The sequence below is a fragment of the Cheilinus undulatus genome, linkage group 15, assembly GCF_018320785.1.
Source record: "Cheilinus undulatus linkage group 15, ASM1832078v1, whole genome shotgun sequence".
Classification (NCBI taxonomy): Eukaryota; Metazoa; Chordata; class Actinopteri; order Labriformes; family Labridae; genus Cheilinus; species Cheilinus undulatus.
The window spans coordinates 17,839,905-17,854,469 of NC_054879.1; the positions used below are offsets into that span (position 1 = coordinate 17,839,905).

The 14,565-nt window shown below is 38.1% G+C and overlaps 1 protein-coding gene across 6 annotated transcripts in view; it reads left to right on the forward strand.

Annotated features, from left to right (window-relative positions):
• The window catches only part of serp2 (stress-associated endoplasmic reticulum protein family member 2), a 57,246-nt gene that overhangs the window by 12,945 nt on the left and 29,736 nt on the right, over positions 1-14,565 (forward strand). For 4 of the 6 annotated variants that reach the window (XR_005992964.1, XR_005992965.1, XM_041806681.1 and 1 more), the window contains 21 exons: positions 1,079-1,210; positions 2,891-3,019; positions 3,292-3,315; positions 4,330-4,400; positions 5,298-5,364; positions 5,671-5,849; positions 6,267-6,332; positions 6,569-6,667; positions 7,412-7,576; positions 8,911-9,022; positions 9,707-9,784; positions 9,934-10,070; positions 10,318-10,470; positions 10,618-10,732; positions 11,051-11,208; positions 12,713-12,811; positions 12,956-13,138; positions 13,298-13,343; positions 13,517-13,578; positions 13,921-14,070; positions 14,328-14,424. Coding sequence is in view for 3 of the 6 variants with exons in the window: in XM_041806681.1 (XP_041662615.1) it covers positions 1,079-1,210; positions 2,891-3,019; positions 3,292-3,315; positions 4,330-4,400; positions 5,298-5,364; positions 5,671-5,849; positions 6,267-6,332; positions 6,569-6,667; positions 7,412-7,576; positions 8,911-9,022; positions 9,707-9,784; positions 9,934-10,070; positions 10,318-10,470; positions 10,618-10,732; positions 11,051-11,208; positions 12,713-12,811; positions 12,956-13,138; positions 13,298-13,343; positions 13,517-13,578; positions 13,921-14,070; positions 14,328-14,424 (2,322 nt within the window). In the remaining 3 variants the exon portion in view is untranslated. Of the gene's footprint in view, positions 1-1,078; positions 1,211-2,890; positions 3,020-3,291; positions 3,316-4,329; positions 4,401-5,297; positions 5,365-5,670; positions 5,850-6,266; positions 6,333-6,568; positions 6,668-7,411; positions 7,577-8,910; positions 9,023-9,706; positions 9,785-9,933; positions 10,071-10,317; positions 10,471-10,617; positions 10,733-11,050; positions 11,209-12,712; positions 12,812-12,955; positions 13,139-13,297; positions 13,344-13,516; positions 13,579-13,920; positions 14,071-14,327; positions 14,425-14,565 lie in introns of those variants that run through there. The other 2 variants (XM_041806682.1, XM_041806687.1) reach the window with 2 other exon arrangements.

Here is a 14,565-nt window from a genome sequence, read left to right on the forward strand (position 1 = left end):
TAAATGTTTTTTTTAATCTTTTAGGGTGGCTCCAATACACTGTTGTTCATTATGTTTTGAATCAAGATTTTAGTAAAATACATGAACATCTTATTTTGACATCATCAGAGCAGACAGGGCCCCACGCCAGGTTTGGAAACACTGGTTTAAATAGCTAATACTTGAAAGTAAGGCAGACATTTATAGCATAGCATTTACCACTATAAATACATTTTAATCATCTTTTACTATAGAATCGAGCAGCTTGACTGTTTCATTTCTTTCTTCTTAAGATACTCACTCCTGTCGAGCTCTTTGTATTGTTTTTTGTTTGTCTGTTTGTTTTTGAAGGCATAAGATAATTTCAGATTTAGTCTTTAAAAATCTCTTCTTCTTGCAGTGATAGCATTGGTTTGAGATCGCTAGTGTGTTTTTAGTTTGTTATTTTAGTAAAGAAGTGAGTCCCTTATCCTATTTACTTGAAATCCAATGTCTCTCTTATCAGGGACTGGAGTGCAGTGAAACTGCCCCTACTTGAAGCATATTTAAGAATTGACTCCTTGCTGCCTCAGTACTGGAGGAAAGTTTTGAGAAGATGGCAGAGGAGATTCCCTGTAGAGCCAAATAATCTAGATTATTCTTGGAAATTGGAAAAATATTTCTTTTTTGGTTCTGGTAGAGCACAAGGAATTATTCAAACAATATCCAGTACCATCCTGTAGCTTCATGTGAAGTTGTATGCATCTTAGTCTGTTCATTATTTGTAATCATTGTGTAACAATCAGGAAACATTTCTACATCTTCTAAATCTTAACTGCATATAAGACATTTCCACTTACTACCCACCCCAGTATGAAAAATCTGAGGCCCATAAGCCTGTTTCAAGTAATGATCTGTCTCACTTAATGTCAAATTTTACAGATATTTAAAGATTTTAAATACTTGGTGTTGAAACAGAATCAGAGCATTGATACTTTACCTATCGGAGTGTAAAATCTGTACTGAACTGGGATAAGTTAGCTGGGATAAACATTTGTTCTAGTATCAAGAAAGAAAAAAACAACTAAAACCTTGTGTGCTTTTTCTCTTTCTCCTGCAGTTAACTACTGAGTATCAGTCTCTCCATCAGGGCTGTAGTCAGTATGAATCCCTCTCTTTGTCCCTGATCAGGAGGAAAAATGAGGCTGAAGCCACCTTCCTCTTCTGGAAGACCCATCCAGGAAAAATTACTGTGAGTACAACTTTGTCTGTGTTTGAAGATATTGATGCTGCCAGAATTCAGTCCACAGAATTCTTGTAAATAATTTGTTCTAATAACACTTAGACTTCTTAACTTGTGATTTTTATTTCACTACTGTGGGATGGCAGTAACTTTTAATCTACCAGACATCATGACTGTCTGTGTGCTCCTTTTCAATCAGACATAATCCACAAAGTGAACTGTTTGCCCCAGCATGTGTGCACACTTGCTTTATTGATAAACCTTTATATTATGTTGGTTACATGCAAGCTAGATTCAGGGTACAGTTGTTAATTCTGAGGAAAAATATGTATCACATTGGTTATAATAGTTAAACCAACTTAAGTAATAAGAGATCATGTAGATCAGTGTGGACTGTGGCCCCCTGGTGGGCCTTGGGGAGTTTGCAGGTAGACTGTGAGAGCTCATTTACAATGAATAAAAACTATGACCACAATTTTAAAAACTTCAATCACATTTTAGATTATTTCAAAAGCTTTCTGACATTTTTGAAATTGGTTAAAAAGACCCCAAATTGCTAGATTTAACTTACATGTCATCCTTTAACATGTAATTTGTCTGATGTAACTGGTGTCTTGGTTTAACTGGTGTTGGGTCAACAGGTGTCACTCTCTTAAACAAAATACTTCATTTTAGTTTAGTTTTTATTAGTTTTAGTGTTAGCTTTTTAGCAATGTGGGACACCTGTCAGGGGCAAGACCCAAAAGAGCTTTTCACTTCTGATTTTATTTTTAATTTTGATGTTTGTATACAACTCATGACCTAAAATTATTCATTGTGTGAAGTCTTCTGCGATCAAATCAGGCCACTTAACTCTTCAGGCCTGGGTGTTCATGTCAGTCTGCTGCTGTCAAAGACTAAAACTAAGGAGATTTTGTCTCTAATTTTATTTCATTTTAGTTAGTTTTGTCAGGACAGAGCCAAGTTTTAGTTAGTTTTTGTTTTTCTTATCAAGCTCAGTTTTTATTTAGTTTCAGTTAACTAAAATGATTTTGTATACACCAAAGCACACTATCAGACATTTTCATGAACAACCTGTTCTTTATGAATTTATTGAAATATATACTGAACTGAAAAAAAAAAAAATTGCCAGCCATTGTGACAGCGTAAACAAAAGGGATGCTGCAACTGTCACTATGGCCGTTATTAGTCAGCATTGTACTGGTGAGGCAGAGGATGAGATATGAGTTGTCATATTTTGTTATCTATCTTTTTATGACTTTTATGAAGATTTTTTATCTTTGCATTTATCTGGCACTCCTTTCTTAAAATTGCTTTGCTATGCTAGCAGTTTTAAACTTATTGCATTTTTTGTTACCTTGCTGATCAGATAATAAAGATTGTATACCTGCAACATGAAGTGCATGTCAGGACCAAGATAGGAATAACATTTACCCAGAGTAGAAGTTTTTGTAAAGCCAAGACAAAATGTGGTCTTAAAAGAAGCTTAGAAAAATGGTCAGCAAAGTGTTTGATGTCCTGATAAACTTTTTCTAGAAAGTCTCTTCACATGTTTTCATAAAGGCAGCCTGTTCCTCTTCACGCTGGTTTTAACCTATCACTTGGCTATGAAGGCAGGACTTCTTGCAGAGTGCAAAATTGTTTTTGTCAATCTTTGTTTTAAGAAGAAAATATATATTTTCTCATCAGGAGGTTCTGCGTCTACCTAAACGACGTGTGGTGTGTGAGAGCAGCAACAGATCCCTGACCCTGCAGAACTCTGGGCGGTTCTCTAACCACTGGTTCATGCTGTTCAATGACGCACTGGTGCACACACAGGTACACACATGCAAGCTAAAGTATAATCTGTGCTCTAAATGATTGTATGAGTGTTGATTTATATGTAGTAATATTTAATGGGAAACCAAACCTGCCCATTAAAGGTTTTTTAAACTTCATATGGATTCTAACAGACATATTTTTAAAAATTTATTTCTGTCTACTTGACTAATCTTCTGTAGGATTTTGTGTTCATCGCTGTCTTCCTGCTTCTGGAAATCTGGCATATTTTTTGATAAAGTTCATACTTAATGTGTCTTTCAATCATCTAGGGTGCCATTTCCTCACAGAGCCTTGTGAGTATATCTGACATTAGTTTACCCTGTTTTCCCTCCAACTAGCTGACCCATTTAACTACACTGAGCTTTGTGCTGCAGCAGCATTCGGGGTTTTTCTACACAGACAGATTTACAAGGACAAAGCAGTTACATTTTATCACAGGACTCAAAACGTTAAATTGATGGTTAAACCTGGTTGATGTCTGGCTAGCTACTAGCTAAAATGATGTTCAGAAAATTCTATTTTCATGAAGTTTAAAACATTCGGTATAAAGTCATTTTTTAGCATTTATTTTAGTTTGAACAGCCCAATGAGGTTGCTTTGAAAATTAATTTTAGGCTTTGTTTAGTGAATCCCTTGACATCACTGCCGTCCTGTTTTAAAATGTGTTTGCTTTGCTGTCCTGGTGGCTGACTATACGCTTTAGCTACTACCAACAGGCTGCAATGTGTGGCTGTGGGTTAAGATTTGCTCCCAACGTTGGCATTAGTGAGTCGGCGTAAAATAAATGACGATGAAGTGGAAATAGCTTTGGGCCTAAATGACGCTTGTGAAGGGCTGAAACTTACCCCTGTATTCTGGCTTTCAGAAGAATAAAAAACATTAATAGGTCTTTGACATCTTATCGCTGAATTTGCAAAGAAATCTCTCTCTTTTTCTTTTTCATTTCAATGTTAAAAATTTTCTGCCATAAATAGTTTGTCTCCCTCTGTTTGATGTGGTGTGTTACTACAGACAGTGAGTTAATATATCCTGTTTCTCTGTGTTTTGGGGTTTATGCCTTGTGTTATGTACTTAACTTTAAGTGTTGATTCAGAACTTTTACAAGGTTGTTTTGCATCACTGGTTGAAGAAAATATGTATATATTTAAATTGATTAGAATCAGGACGAAAGCCCAGTGACAAAGTTAAACATTGATGTCTTTTTCCAGCCCACAGGTTTATCTCAGCAGGTTTGATCACAGCTTATAGTAAAGGTATGACTGTCATGTTAATTTAATACATAAACTTCTTTCTGTCTTTAATTGCAGTTCTCCACACATCATGTCTATCCTCTGGCCTGTCTCTGGGTGAAACCAGTCACAGAAGAAAGCAGTGCACAGTGAGTTTTTGTTTTATATGTTTGTTTTTGTCTGTATTATAAAGGCCTAAACTAGTATGATTAATAAAAGCTTGTGACTGAAAAATGACTGCCCTAGCTATGTTTATGTTAATAAACCATTATGAAGATTATATTAACAAAAAGACATCAATCAATTATCAGTCATCCTCACATGTGAGGTAATTTAACACTATAGATCAGTGATATTTAACCTGCACCTCTCGAGCCGCATGTGGCTCTTTAGTGACGGGTTGCAGCTTTTTTAAGGCTTACCTGGAAAAGAAACAGTTGCCTTCAGCTCCTCTGCGTTGTTGGGTCTGGTGTCTCGCATCTTCCTCTTCACAGTCCCCCATAGATTCTCTGTGCGGTTTAGGTCAGGCCAGTTTGCTGGCCAATCAAGCACAGGGATATCAGGGTTCTTTAACTAGGCATTGGTACTTTGGTTGTGTGGTCAGGTGCCAAGTCCTGCTGGAAAATGAAATTAGCATTTTCATAGAGCTTGTCAGCAGAGGGAAGCATGAAGTGCTCTAAAACTTCCTGATAGACAGCTGCATTGACTTTGGACCTCAGAAAACAGTGGACCGGCCCCAGCAGATGCCGTGGCAGCCCAAACCATCACTGACTGTGGGAACTTTATGCTGACTCGGCTATCTGGATTCAATTTCAGGGAATGGGAGAAGTGATTAAAGACTATTTTTACTAGCCCTGTTCATGGTTGTGTTGTGTATAGGCTGGTATACTGGTATAACAACACCTCAGAGTTCACTTTTATGGTTGAAAAAAACAAAACTAAAACCAGGTATCTTTAATTGTTTTTCCTTGTCATCATTTCACTAACTTTTAAGTGAAATAGAAGTTTATACTTAAATGTTTATTATTGTGTCTGTGTGTTTACAGCTATGCCATCAAAATTACATGTCCTGAAGAGAGTTTCACCCTGGTAGCATCAACACCACAAGAGAAGGTACATTTATTATCAGCAGCCCCCCCCCCCCCAAAATGCTGATAGTCGATTGTGATTGCTGGATAACAGCCTGCAGTCATTTGGTACATTGAGTATCACAAATATTTAAGGGGTTTACAGGACGTTGTTAAAAAAAACAATGAAAGACCCCAAAAACACATGAAGACATTATTCACTAGAAACTGCAACAGCACACATGGAAATAACCATCTTAAACTCAGAATGATGTGCTTTTTGTGTGTATTACTTTCTTTCTCCCATTGCCATCCTTTCTGTAAAATCACTCGTTTCCATCTCTCCCCACAGAACAAGTGGCTTCGTTCTTTGAATCAGGCTGTGGATCAGGTGCTGGGAGGTGGAAGTCAAGGTTCATCGCCTGGTTTGACAGCAATGTCTCGTACGGCATTTTATGTGTTCAGTGGAGAGGGACGGTTTAAAGATGCTCAGTACACTGGGAGCTGGCTGGCAGGGCGAGTTCATGGCAGGTAAGAGAGCAGTTTGTGTATCTTATATGCATTGTGTGTGCCTCCTCTATTTCCATGTGTGCTGCTACTCTGTGTGCTTATTAATGCATTTGTGTGTTTTTGAGCTTGTATTATCATGTGTCCCTGTATGTAAGTTTGTGCTTTGGTTTTGACAAACTCCTGTGAACTCTAGAAATATGGGTGTTCTTTAATGTACCATCACAAGAACATTTATAACATCAGTAATCATAAGTCAAATAGGCTGACAACAGCGACATTAGCCTGCTGAACCATCTTAAATCACAGTTAACCTTTGGGAAGAAAAGAGGGACCAAATAAATGAACGTCTCACAGTAATCTCTAATTTCAAACCATTGAGTGTATGATGGGTTACCTAGGTGCAAATAGCTAAATTATAAAATATATTTGCTTTTACAGAGGCACGATGAAGTGGCCAGACGGTCGAGTTTATCATGGGAATTTCAAGAATGGACAGGAGTGTGGGTAAGTGCTGTCATAATACAACAGGTATCTGTACCCCTTAGGCAGACCTTTGATAAGGAGATAAAATAAGTATGTGCTTTGACAGAAAACTCTGAGAATAGGGTGATCTACCTGATCTTGTAGTTTTGAATGCATACAGTGATATTAGCAGGTCATTTTTTTACCTGATGACTGTGATTTACAAGTTATTAAATGGCTGTTAAAGCTTTCAGTACAACTGTTATTGTTCTTTACAGCTTTGGACTTTGTTTTATACCTAACAAAACACTAAATAAGCCAGACATCTACCAAGGAAACTGGAGAGATGGCAAGATCCATGGATTTGGCAAGTACAAGTCAGTATACTGATTTTTTAATTGCTTTTTCTTAGAAGGGAGTGTAGCAAATAACATGGTTAGAAACGTAACATTAACAGAGTAATTTATGTTATGCCTGATATAAACAGTTACTTACACCAAAGTAGACATAAAAGGATATTTTTATTCATAAGTAATTTGGTCTCAGCAAGGCTTGAATAACAGATCGTCAAAATTGGGGAGTATAGAGTATAGAGTATATTGGTACATCGCATTTATTGAAAAAAAAAAAAAAAAAGAGCCATGTGGGTAATTGAACCATCTTGGAAATTTTTTCTCTTGTTCAAACTTCAGATCCACATTCTTTAAAAAACTAAAATTGTATCCAGATGAAATTAAAAAGAAAAGAGAAATCAAGGAAACTGGAATAAGGACTTTTGCAAATCCAGTCAATCAGATATTTTAGATGATTTAAAAAGCAATTCTAATTGGGATTGGTTCATCTCTTGCCAATCATATTTGAGTTTCAAAGCGTAATTTATTTCACTTACTATGCCACACAACAATGCCAATTTAAGAGTAATTAAAGTGCTTAATGGCTGTAATTAAATTTGATTTGGTTATTGCAAAATAAAACAGGATATTATGTTGATCATTCATTATGAGGAACATATCTGATCTGTCCTTAGTCTAAACAAAGCTTTAATGATTTGCTTGGACAAGAACATATCTAAACTCTTCATGGTTATCAGTATATATTTATGTGTCATGGTCCTTATCCAGGTATGCCAGTGGTGAAGTCTACGAGGGCTGTTTCTTCGAAGGGCAACGGCACGGTTACGGCATGCTGAGCTCTGGCAAACTGGACAAGAAGTCCTCTGGTGTTTTTATTGGCCACTGGGTCCACGACAAGAAAACAGGATATGGAGTCTACGATGACATTACAAGGTCTGTTTCACTCATTTATATAAAATTAGAGATTAACAGGTCTAATTCTCTCCTTTCGCTCCTGTCTCTCACCTTACTTCTCCTGCAAAAACTGTGATAGTGAGGGCCTTAGGGATTCCAGAGTGTCAATTGGTTGGCAAAAGAAGGATTTAAACAATTATGTATGCGCAAGTTGAGACAAAGGATTCATCCATTGAAGCACAGTCAGAGGTGAAGGCATGTGCCCATTGAACTCTTATTGGCCCTATAACTCCAGCTGTGAATCACATGGGAAGGCAAGTGAGGGCTTAAGTGAAAAATGAGATTCTCCCATTCACGAAAGTATTTGAACCACATTTCTGCAACATAAAATGACAAGATATTGATAAAAACACGGCGGCGAGTGGTTAGACCTAAAAGCTGTTAGGAATAAGCATGATAGATAGAGTCCCTCTTCCTTTCCTTTCTTTTCTCTTTGTAAATTGTTTTGGACTGGTTTTCATGTGGGAAATAAACATTGGGTTAAGCTGTGTTGGAATGTCCGACAGCCTTGAATGCACCATGCCAGCAGCACGCGCGAAGCTGCGACTGTGACACTTTTAAATGACCTCAGAAGACTCAGGTAGTGGGGAACGCTGCCACTGAGAGAAGGAGAAGACGCCAACTCAGACTCTACAGCAAACCAAGTCCCGTGGACTTGAATGAAACTAGTCATTGTTTTTGAGTTGTTACCCAACCGAACTAAAATTGAACTTAAAGAAAGCTTGGGCTCGCCAAACCACGCAATGCTTGCCAAACGATTCAGGCCGGAGGCCCAGATGACAACTGCATACAGGTGAGCTTACCCAGCTTGTGTTTCCATACTGAAAACCAGTCCTGTTTATTTTCCTTTTCCCTTTAATACACTAGATGTTAGGGCTTCAGTTTCTGACATTGTTTATCTACCCGGGATTAGCTCGTAACAGTTGATCAGTGTTCCTCTGCCACTGAGCATGGGTGGGTAATAATTTTCTGTAGAGCAAAAAGGAAGAGCAGAGGTTTAAGTGCTTGTGAAAAATCCTCTTTACAGCATTTTTTTATACATGAGGTTAATGGAGACCTAATTTATTCCATGCTTGTCTCAACAGGGAGAACATCAACATTTTTAATAAGACCTGGAACATGTATTTGTACACAGATGAACACTAAGCAGTTTGTTTTTATTGTCAGCCTTGGCTTCAGCTGTCAGTCTTAAAACCCAAAAAGTTGCTATCACAACCAGATAGAAGTAAGGTGTTATACTGACTTTGCTAAGTGCACTATATAAAAAAGAAGCAGGAACCTCATCAGTCATTACTCTCATGTGATCTTCCCAGAGGTGAGAAGTACATGGGACTGTGGTTGGAGGAGCAGCGGCATGGCAATGCTGTCGTTGTCACGCAGTGTGGTGTTTACTTTGAAGGGATCTTCAGAGACAACAAGATGAGTGTATGTTCCCCATTTTACATTTCAACATTTCTGCATAAAGTTGGAAAATGTATGTAAAAATGTTTGTAACTTTATTTTGCAAATATGCCTTCGACTTCAATATCTCAAAAATAGCTGGATTGGAGTAAACGTATATACATTTAAGTCTGACGTATTTTTTTCCATTTAGTCATTATGTTTGATTGATTTATTAATCTTTAGTTTAGTCAAATACAATTTGAAATGTGCTATTTTTAATGGACAACATCTGACTGTACTTTATAGGGAGCAATTCTAGCATAGATGTGTAGAAATTTGATTTGGTGCACCTTAGCATCTAATGAAGATCTCTGAGTGGAACTGCAGCGTTGAAAAACAACCCTGATAAGTTACTTACAGTGTTTAAAGCAGGCGATCAGAGCGGTCTGTAGAAACAGGGAGTATGCCATTTCCCCTGTTGAAAGTCATTGCCCAGTTAGATCTTAGAGCTTTGAAACTACCTTATGAAGTGGAAATATTACATTTTGTTGATTTAACACTTTCACCACCAGTATAATTAACAGTATAAGCTATAACAGCCTGTTCAATCACATTTTCTGTCCTGCTTTACTTAATAAAATTAAACAACTCCTTAAATCCTTGATGACAGTTCTGATTCTTTTCAACGTGAGTTTCTAAGTTTGACGAGGTCATGTTTTCTCTCAGGGTCCAGGTCTGTTGGTGTCAGATGATGACACAGCTCTCCATGGGGAATTCTCTGATGACTGGATTGTCAATGGGAAGGTAGAAAGAGTATACATCTCCTTTTACAGCTGTGATTTTTTATTCTCTAGTATTCTTTCTTCATAAAGTTGTACATGGTCACTGGTACAAATATTGATATATAATACAATACTTGATCTACAAATTCATGTGCACTCATTTGTCTTTAGGGTGTTATGTCTCTTGCTAATGGTGACAGTCTGGAGGGCATGTTCAGTGGAGAGTGGACCACAGGTCTGAAGGTGATGGGAACTTACACCAAATCAGCCACTGAAGAACCTGAAAACAAAGAGAGAAACGGCCTAGTGTCAGTATTTTTTTGGTCACATGATATGCTGATGCACAAATGTTCACCAGTCTGCAAATGTTTAAGATATTCGTTTTTTTGTCTTTAATCTATTTTTTGTGAATCTAATGTTTTCAGTTGTTTGCTCATCTGTTGTGTGTGATATTTTGAGGCTGATGGGTGACTTAAGAAACAGAGAGAGAAAAAATCTATAATGTAGTACACTTGGTTTAGAATTTTACGTTGTCTATGTGTTCATGTTAAGCAGGTTGGGTCAGCATGCGGTGCCTGCAGGGCAGCGGTGGGTCTGTGTGTTCGATGAGTGCTGGGGTCGGCTCAGCTGTGATGCCCCTGGGAGAGGAGAGAGGGCTACGGCATGGGAGAACATCGCTGTGACTATAGCAACAGCCCGGAGACAGAGGTAGACAGAGCAGCACACAGACACACACAAACTGGACAAAATGTTATTTATTCATTCTTTATTTAAGTTTGTTGAATGAAAGATATCATAGCCACACTGACATACAGCTTTTCTACAAAATAAGGGGGGTTATGTTTGTCTTTTTAGCCCAGACCTCAGTAGGCCACAGAGCAAAGTGCTGGAGTCCTTGGAGTTTATCCCTCAGTATGGAGAACAAGTCACTACTGCCAACTATGACAACATACGAAGATACCTCCTCAAGGTACAACTCTAGAAATGTGAAATTCTTAGTTTTTATAATTGTCTATGCATTGATTTGGTTCGTCTTAAATGTTTTAGAGGATAAGAACTGCTGATTACTAACTTAGAAAAGTTACACATTCCTTTGACAACTCTATTAAGTTATCATCTGTTATTTACTAGTACTAACAGCTAGATCTCAAATAAAGCAAAGTAAAGCAGTTTAGCAACCACCACACATGCGGTGTGTTCCTAGAGTCAGTGTTTTCTTTTTAATTTTCCTTTGTCCTGTTAAAATGAATCACAAATATCCATGCATGTGTCTACTCTTGTTTGACAGGCATCTGAAACCCCTTACCACCCCCTGGGCTGGCTGGTGGAGACGCTGGTTACTGTTTATAGGATGACTTACGTTGGTGTTGGATCCAACCGCAGGCTGCTCCGACAGGCTGTCCAGGAAGTCCAGGCCTTTCTCACACATTTCTACAACATTGTCCGGTAGATCCAAGTCCTGGGTTCTCTAGTTCAGTGTTTTACACACCATGACTTGCCGTCACGTAGGTCTTAGTGTGCTGTAGAAATTTATACAACCATACGGTATAACTACAACCAAACCACAACTTGCTGCAACATGTTTTTAAAGAGTCTAATTAGAACGCATACAGTGTGCCTTAAGATTTTGGCTTGATCTTTGTTGTGTCTTGCACCAAAAAGGTTGAAAAACACCTCTCCAGCTTGTTTGCCTCTTAACAGTTCAATGTATAGAGCTCTCAAGTGTTACCTTTTTTTAGCAGGGTCCTGAAAGTTATCATAAAGCCCCAGAAAATGCATCTAGACATGTATCAAGAGTATATCGTAATTATAAGGATGTAGTCTTCTCTGTTTCTTTGGAAGACCAGTGGGAGTAAATACTGTAATTGTCTGCTGATGGTTCAACCTTCATTATGATAGCAGCATAAACGATATAAGAACTCTTTCAAAGTCACATCTTTCAAAGTTAGAGTTGCGTTGAACAGTTTTATGATATTTCACTGTCTGCAAAATTAAAGACATACTGTTAAAAGTTTATTACTACAGAGATCAGTGCAATTTTTTTATTTTATTATGACCCAATACAAGTCTGGGTACACACAGAGCTATCACACCTGTATTGAACCGATAAGTTTAGAACAAATCAATCAGTTCTATCTGACTTTGCAAAGAGGGCAGGTCTAGACCATATTCTCTATTGTGGCCTACAATAGATGAGCATTAATCATTAATATTATAATAAAAGACTATGCCCTGTTATAATAAAGGCCAGCGTTAATCACCATTAGCAACAGTATTTAGCGCCATTACAGTGGTGACATTAACCTTCCCTTTAATGGGCAGGAATGTCGAGCAGACCAGGTTCATGTTGAGCAGCTCTTTGCAGAAGCTGCAACGAGGTTGGAAAGGCTGAGAAAGAGAGGATTACATTTGTTACAATCAGCAGAGAAAGTTATGGAATCCAAGCGCCATTTTTTGGGACAAATATGCTCCAAACATTGTGCAAGTATCAGTTTTACTTAGTATGAAGAAGTCTTTTCCTTCAATACAATACTTAATATTGAATTTGCAGTATGAGTAAAAATTGATTACAATTGGATATTTTTTCACAATTGTTCAGCCTTAGTCTAATCTACTAAATGTTGTGTTTGTTATGCTATAGAATAAGTTATTTGCTTGTTTGTTGAGAAATACATCAGATGAGGAGCTTAAGAAAATAACCACATATTAAATCACAATTGCAATATTGGGGGAAAAAAAATTGCAATTAGATTATTTTGTCAAATCGCTCAGCCCTCCTCTAGACATCATTGTAAGACACTGACCAGTCCCTCCACACAGCATACTGTGTGACTGATACTGTCTAAATGTAGAAGTTTGAGTCTTAAAAACATAGAAAGGCACATAAAACCAAATCCTTAGAATACATACACACATGAATCATTTGATGAAATAGTGTATTTTTCTGCAGGTTTCTATTTCCTGGGTTACCTGCAGATGGCAGTGTCATTCCAGACTCTCCTGCGTCTCAGTCTGTAAGACGACACAGCACAGCCTTTGCAGAGCAAGGGTAAGCACAAACATACACAATCTCACACACATGCAGTCACTCTGCTAATATTTTTTCATGACACCTCTCTCTCTCTCTCTCTCTCTCTCTCTCTCTCTCTCTCTCTCTCTCTCTTTCTCCCTCTCTCTCTCTCTCTCTCGTCAGAGGTGTTGTGGTGGTGAGCTGCTCCTCGTTGCTTCTCCCACTGCTGCTCCCCCGCCTCTACCCCCCTCTCTTTACGCTTTACTGCCTCCAGGAGGAGCAGGCAGAGGCCCAGTACTGGGAGCACATCCTCAGACTCAACAAACAGCCTGACCAGTCCCTGCTCAGCTTCCTGGGAGTGCAAGAGTGAGTGTGTACATCTAACACACACACATAAACATTGTTTATGTGTGTGTGTTGTAAACCTGTTGTAAATGATGAGAAGTTAATCTATGTAGACCAGGTTTGTGTCAACCAGAATTTTATAACCTCTATTTTTTCCCTTCATTTCTTCTTCTTCTGTAGGAAGTTCTGGCCTGTCTGGATGTCAATCCTGGGAGAGAAAAAGCAGGTTAGATGATAATTTGCTCTTCTTCTTTGAATTTGAGTGAGTTCTTCCTGCAGGATTTACTCCACTTATTCGTGGCTGACATAAGTAATGTATCTCCCATGACTCACATATTAGGTTATTCTGTTGCATCTTTTATATTGTCTCGTCTAACTGGCATCTTTACTTTATAACAGATTGTGTCCAGCACTAAAGATGCCTGTTTTGTTTCTGCTGTAGAGACACTCCAACAAATCAGGTAACTTCAGTGTGACCTAACGTGACATAATAACTGGTACCTCTGAATTTGTCATTGCTTGACAGAGTAAGATATGGTGTGTTTTTGAAGTCCAAGTTCTCGGCCTGATTGACTCTAATCTAAAAAGTCTTATAACCATGGTGAAACTGATTAATTTTGTTGGTGGTAATTTTAAAACATGTCCTTTATCATCTGCAAGGATGGATGTAAATGCATTTGTAATTCTAGAAAGAGGTCAGTTTTGCATCCATACTTGACAGAGTAATGCTTGCACAGCGCTGCACAGGATGGTATTACCCAGATTAACTGTTAGTACAATTAATAGTCTTCTCTCTCATGCAGCACCACCTTCACTCCGTCAGACAAACTGCTTGTCATTCAGAAGACATTTGAAGAGTTGACCCAGGAAGTAAAACCTATGCTCGAAGGAGACTTTCTGTGGTGCATGGATGACCTGCTCCCTCTCTTCCTCTATGTAGTGCTCAGGGCGAGGTGCGTTACCATGCATACACACACAAGCACAAAAGTAAATAAAGTCACAAAAGTAAATTAATTGTGTACAGCTATTAAGTAAACACTGTTTAACTAATATAACTCAGTTATGCTTTACAGCGTAACTCTTGTTGTTGATAATCATGGAGTAGGACTGTATTAGTAGGAGTTTATTTATATTACAAACACAAAGTGGTAATCTTACCCTACAAGCATGGTGACAGATCATGTTTTGTTTCTGCTGGTCTGCTCTTCAGGATCAGGAACCTGGGAGCTGAGGTCAGTCTGATAGAGGACTTGATGGACTCCAATGTTCAGCACGGTGAGCTGGGACTGATGTTCACCACACTGAAGGTAAGATGTCCTCAACACACAAAACCACACTGATAACAAAAACTACAGTTTCAAAATATGCTAGCATTCTGACAAAATTTATGCAAGACAAAATTCTGATTTTAAATTTAAAGTAAATTAACAGATTTACCACAAAGGCTC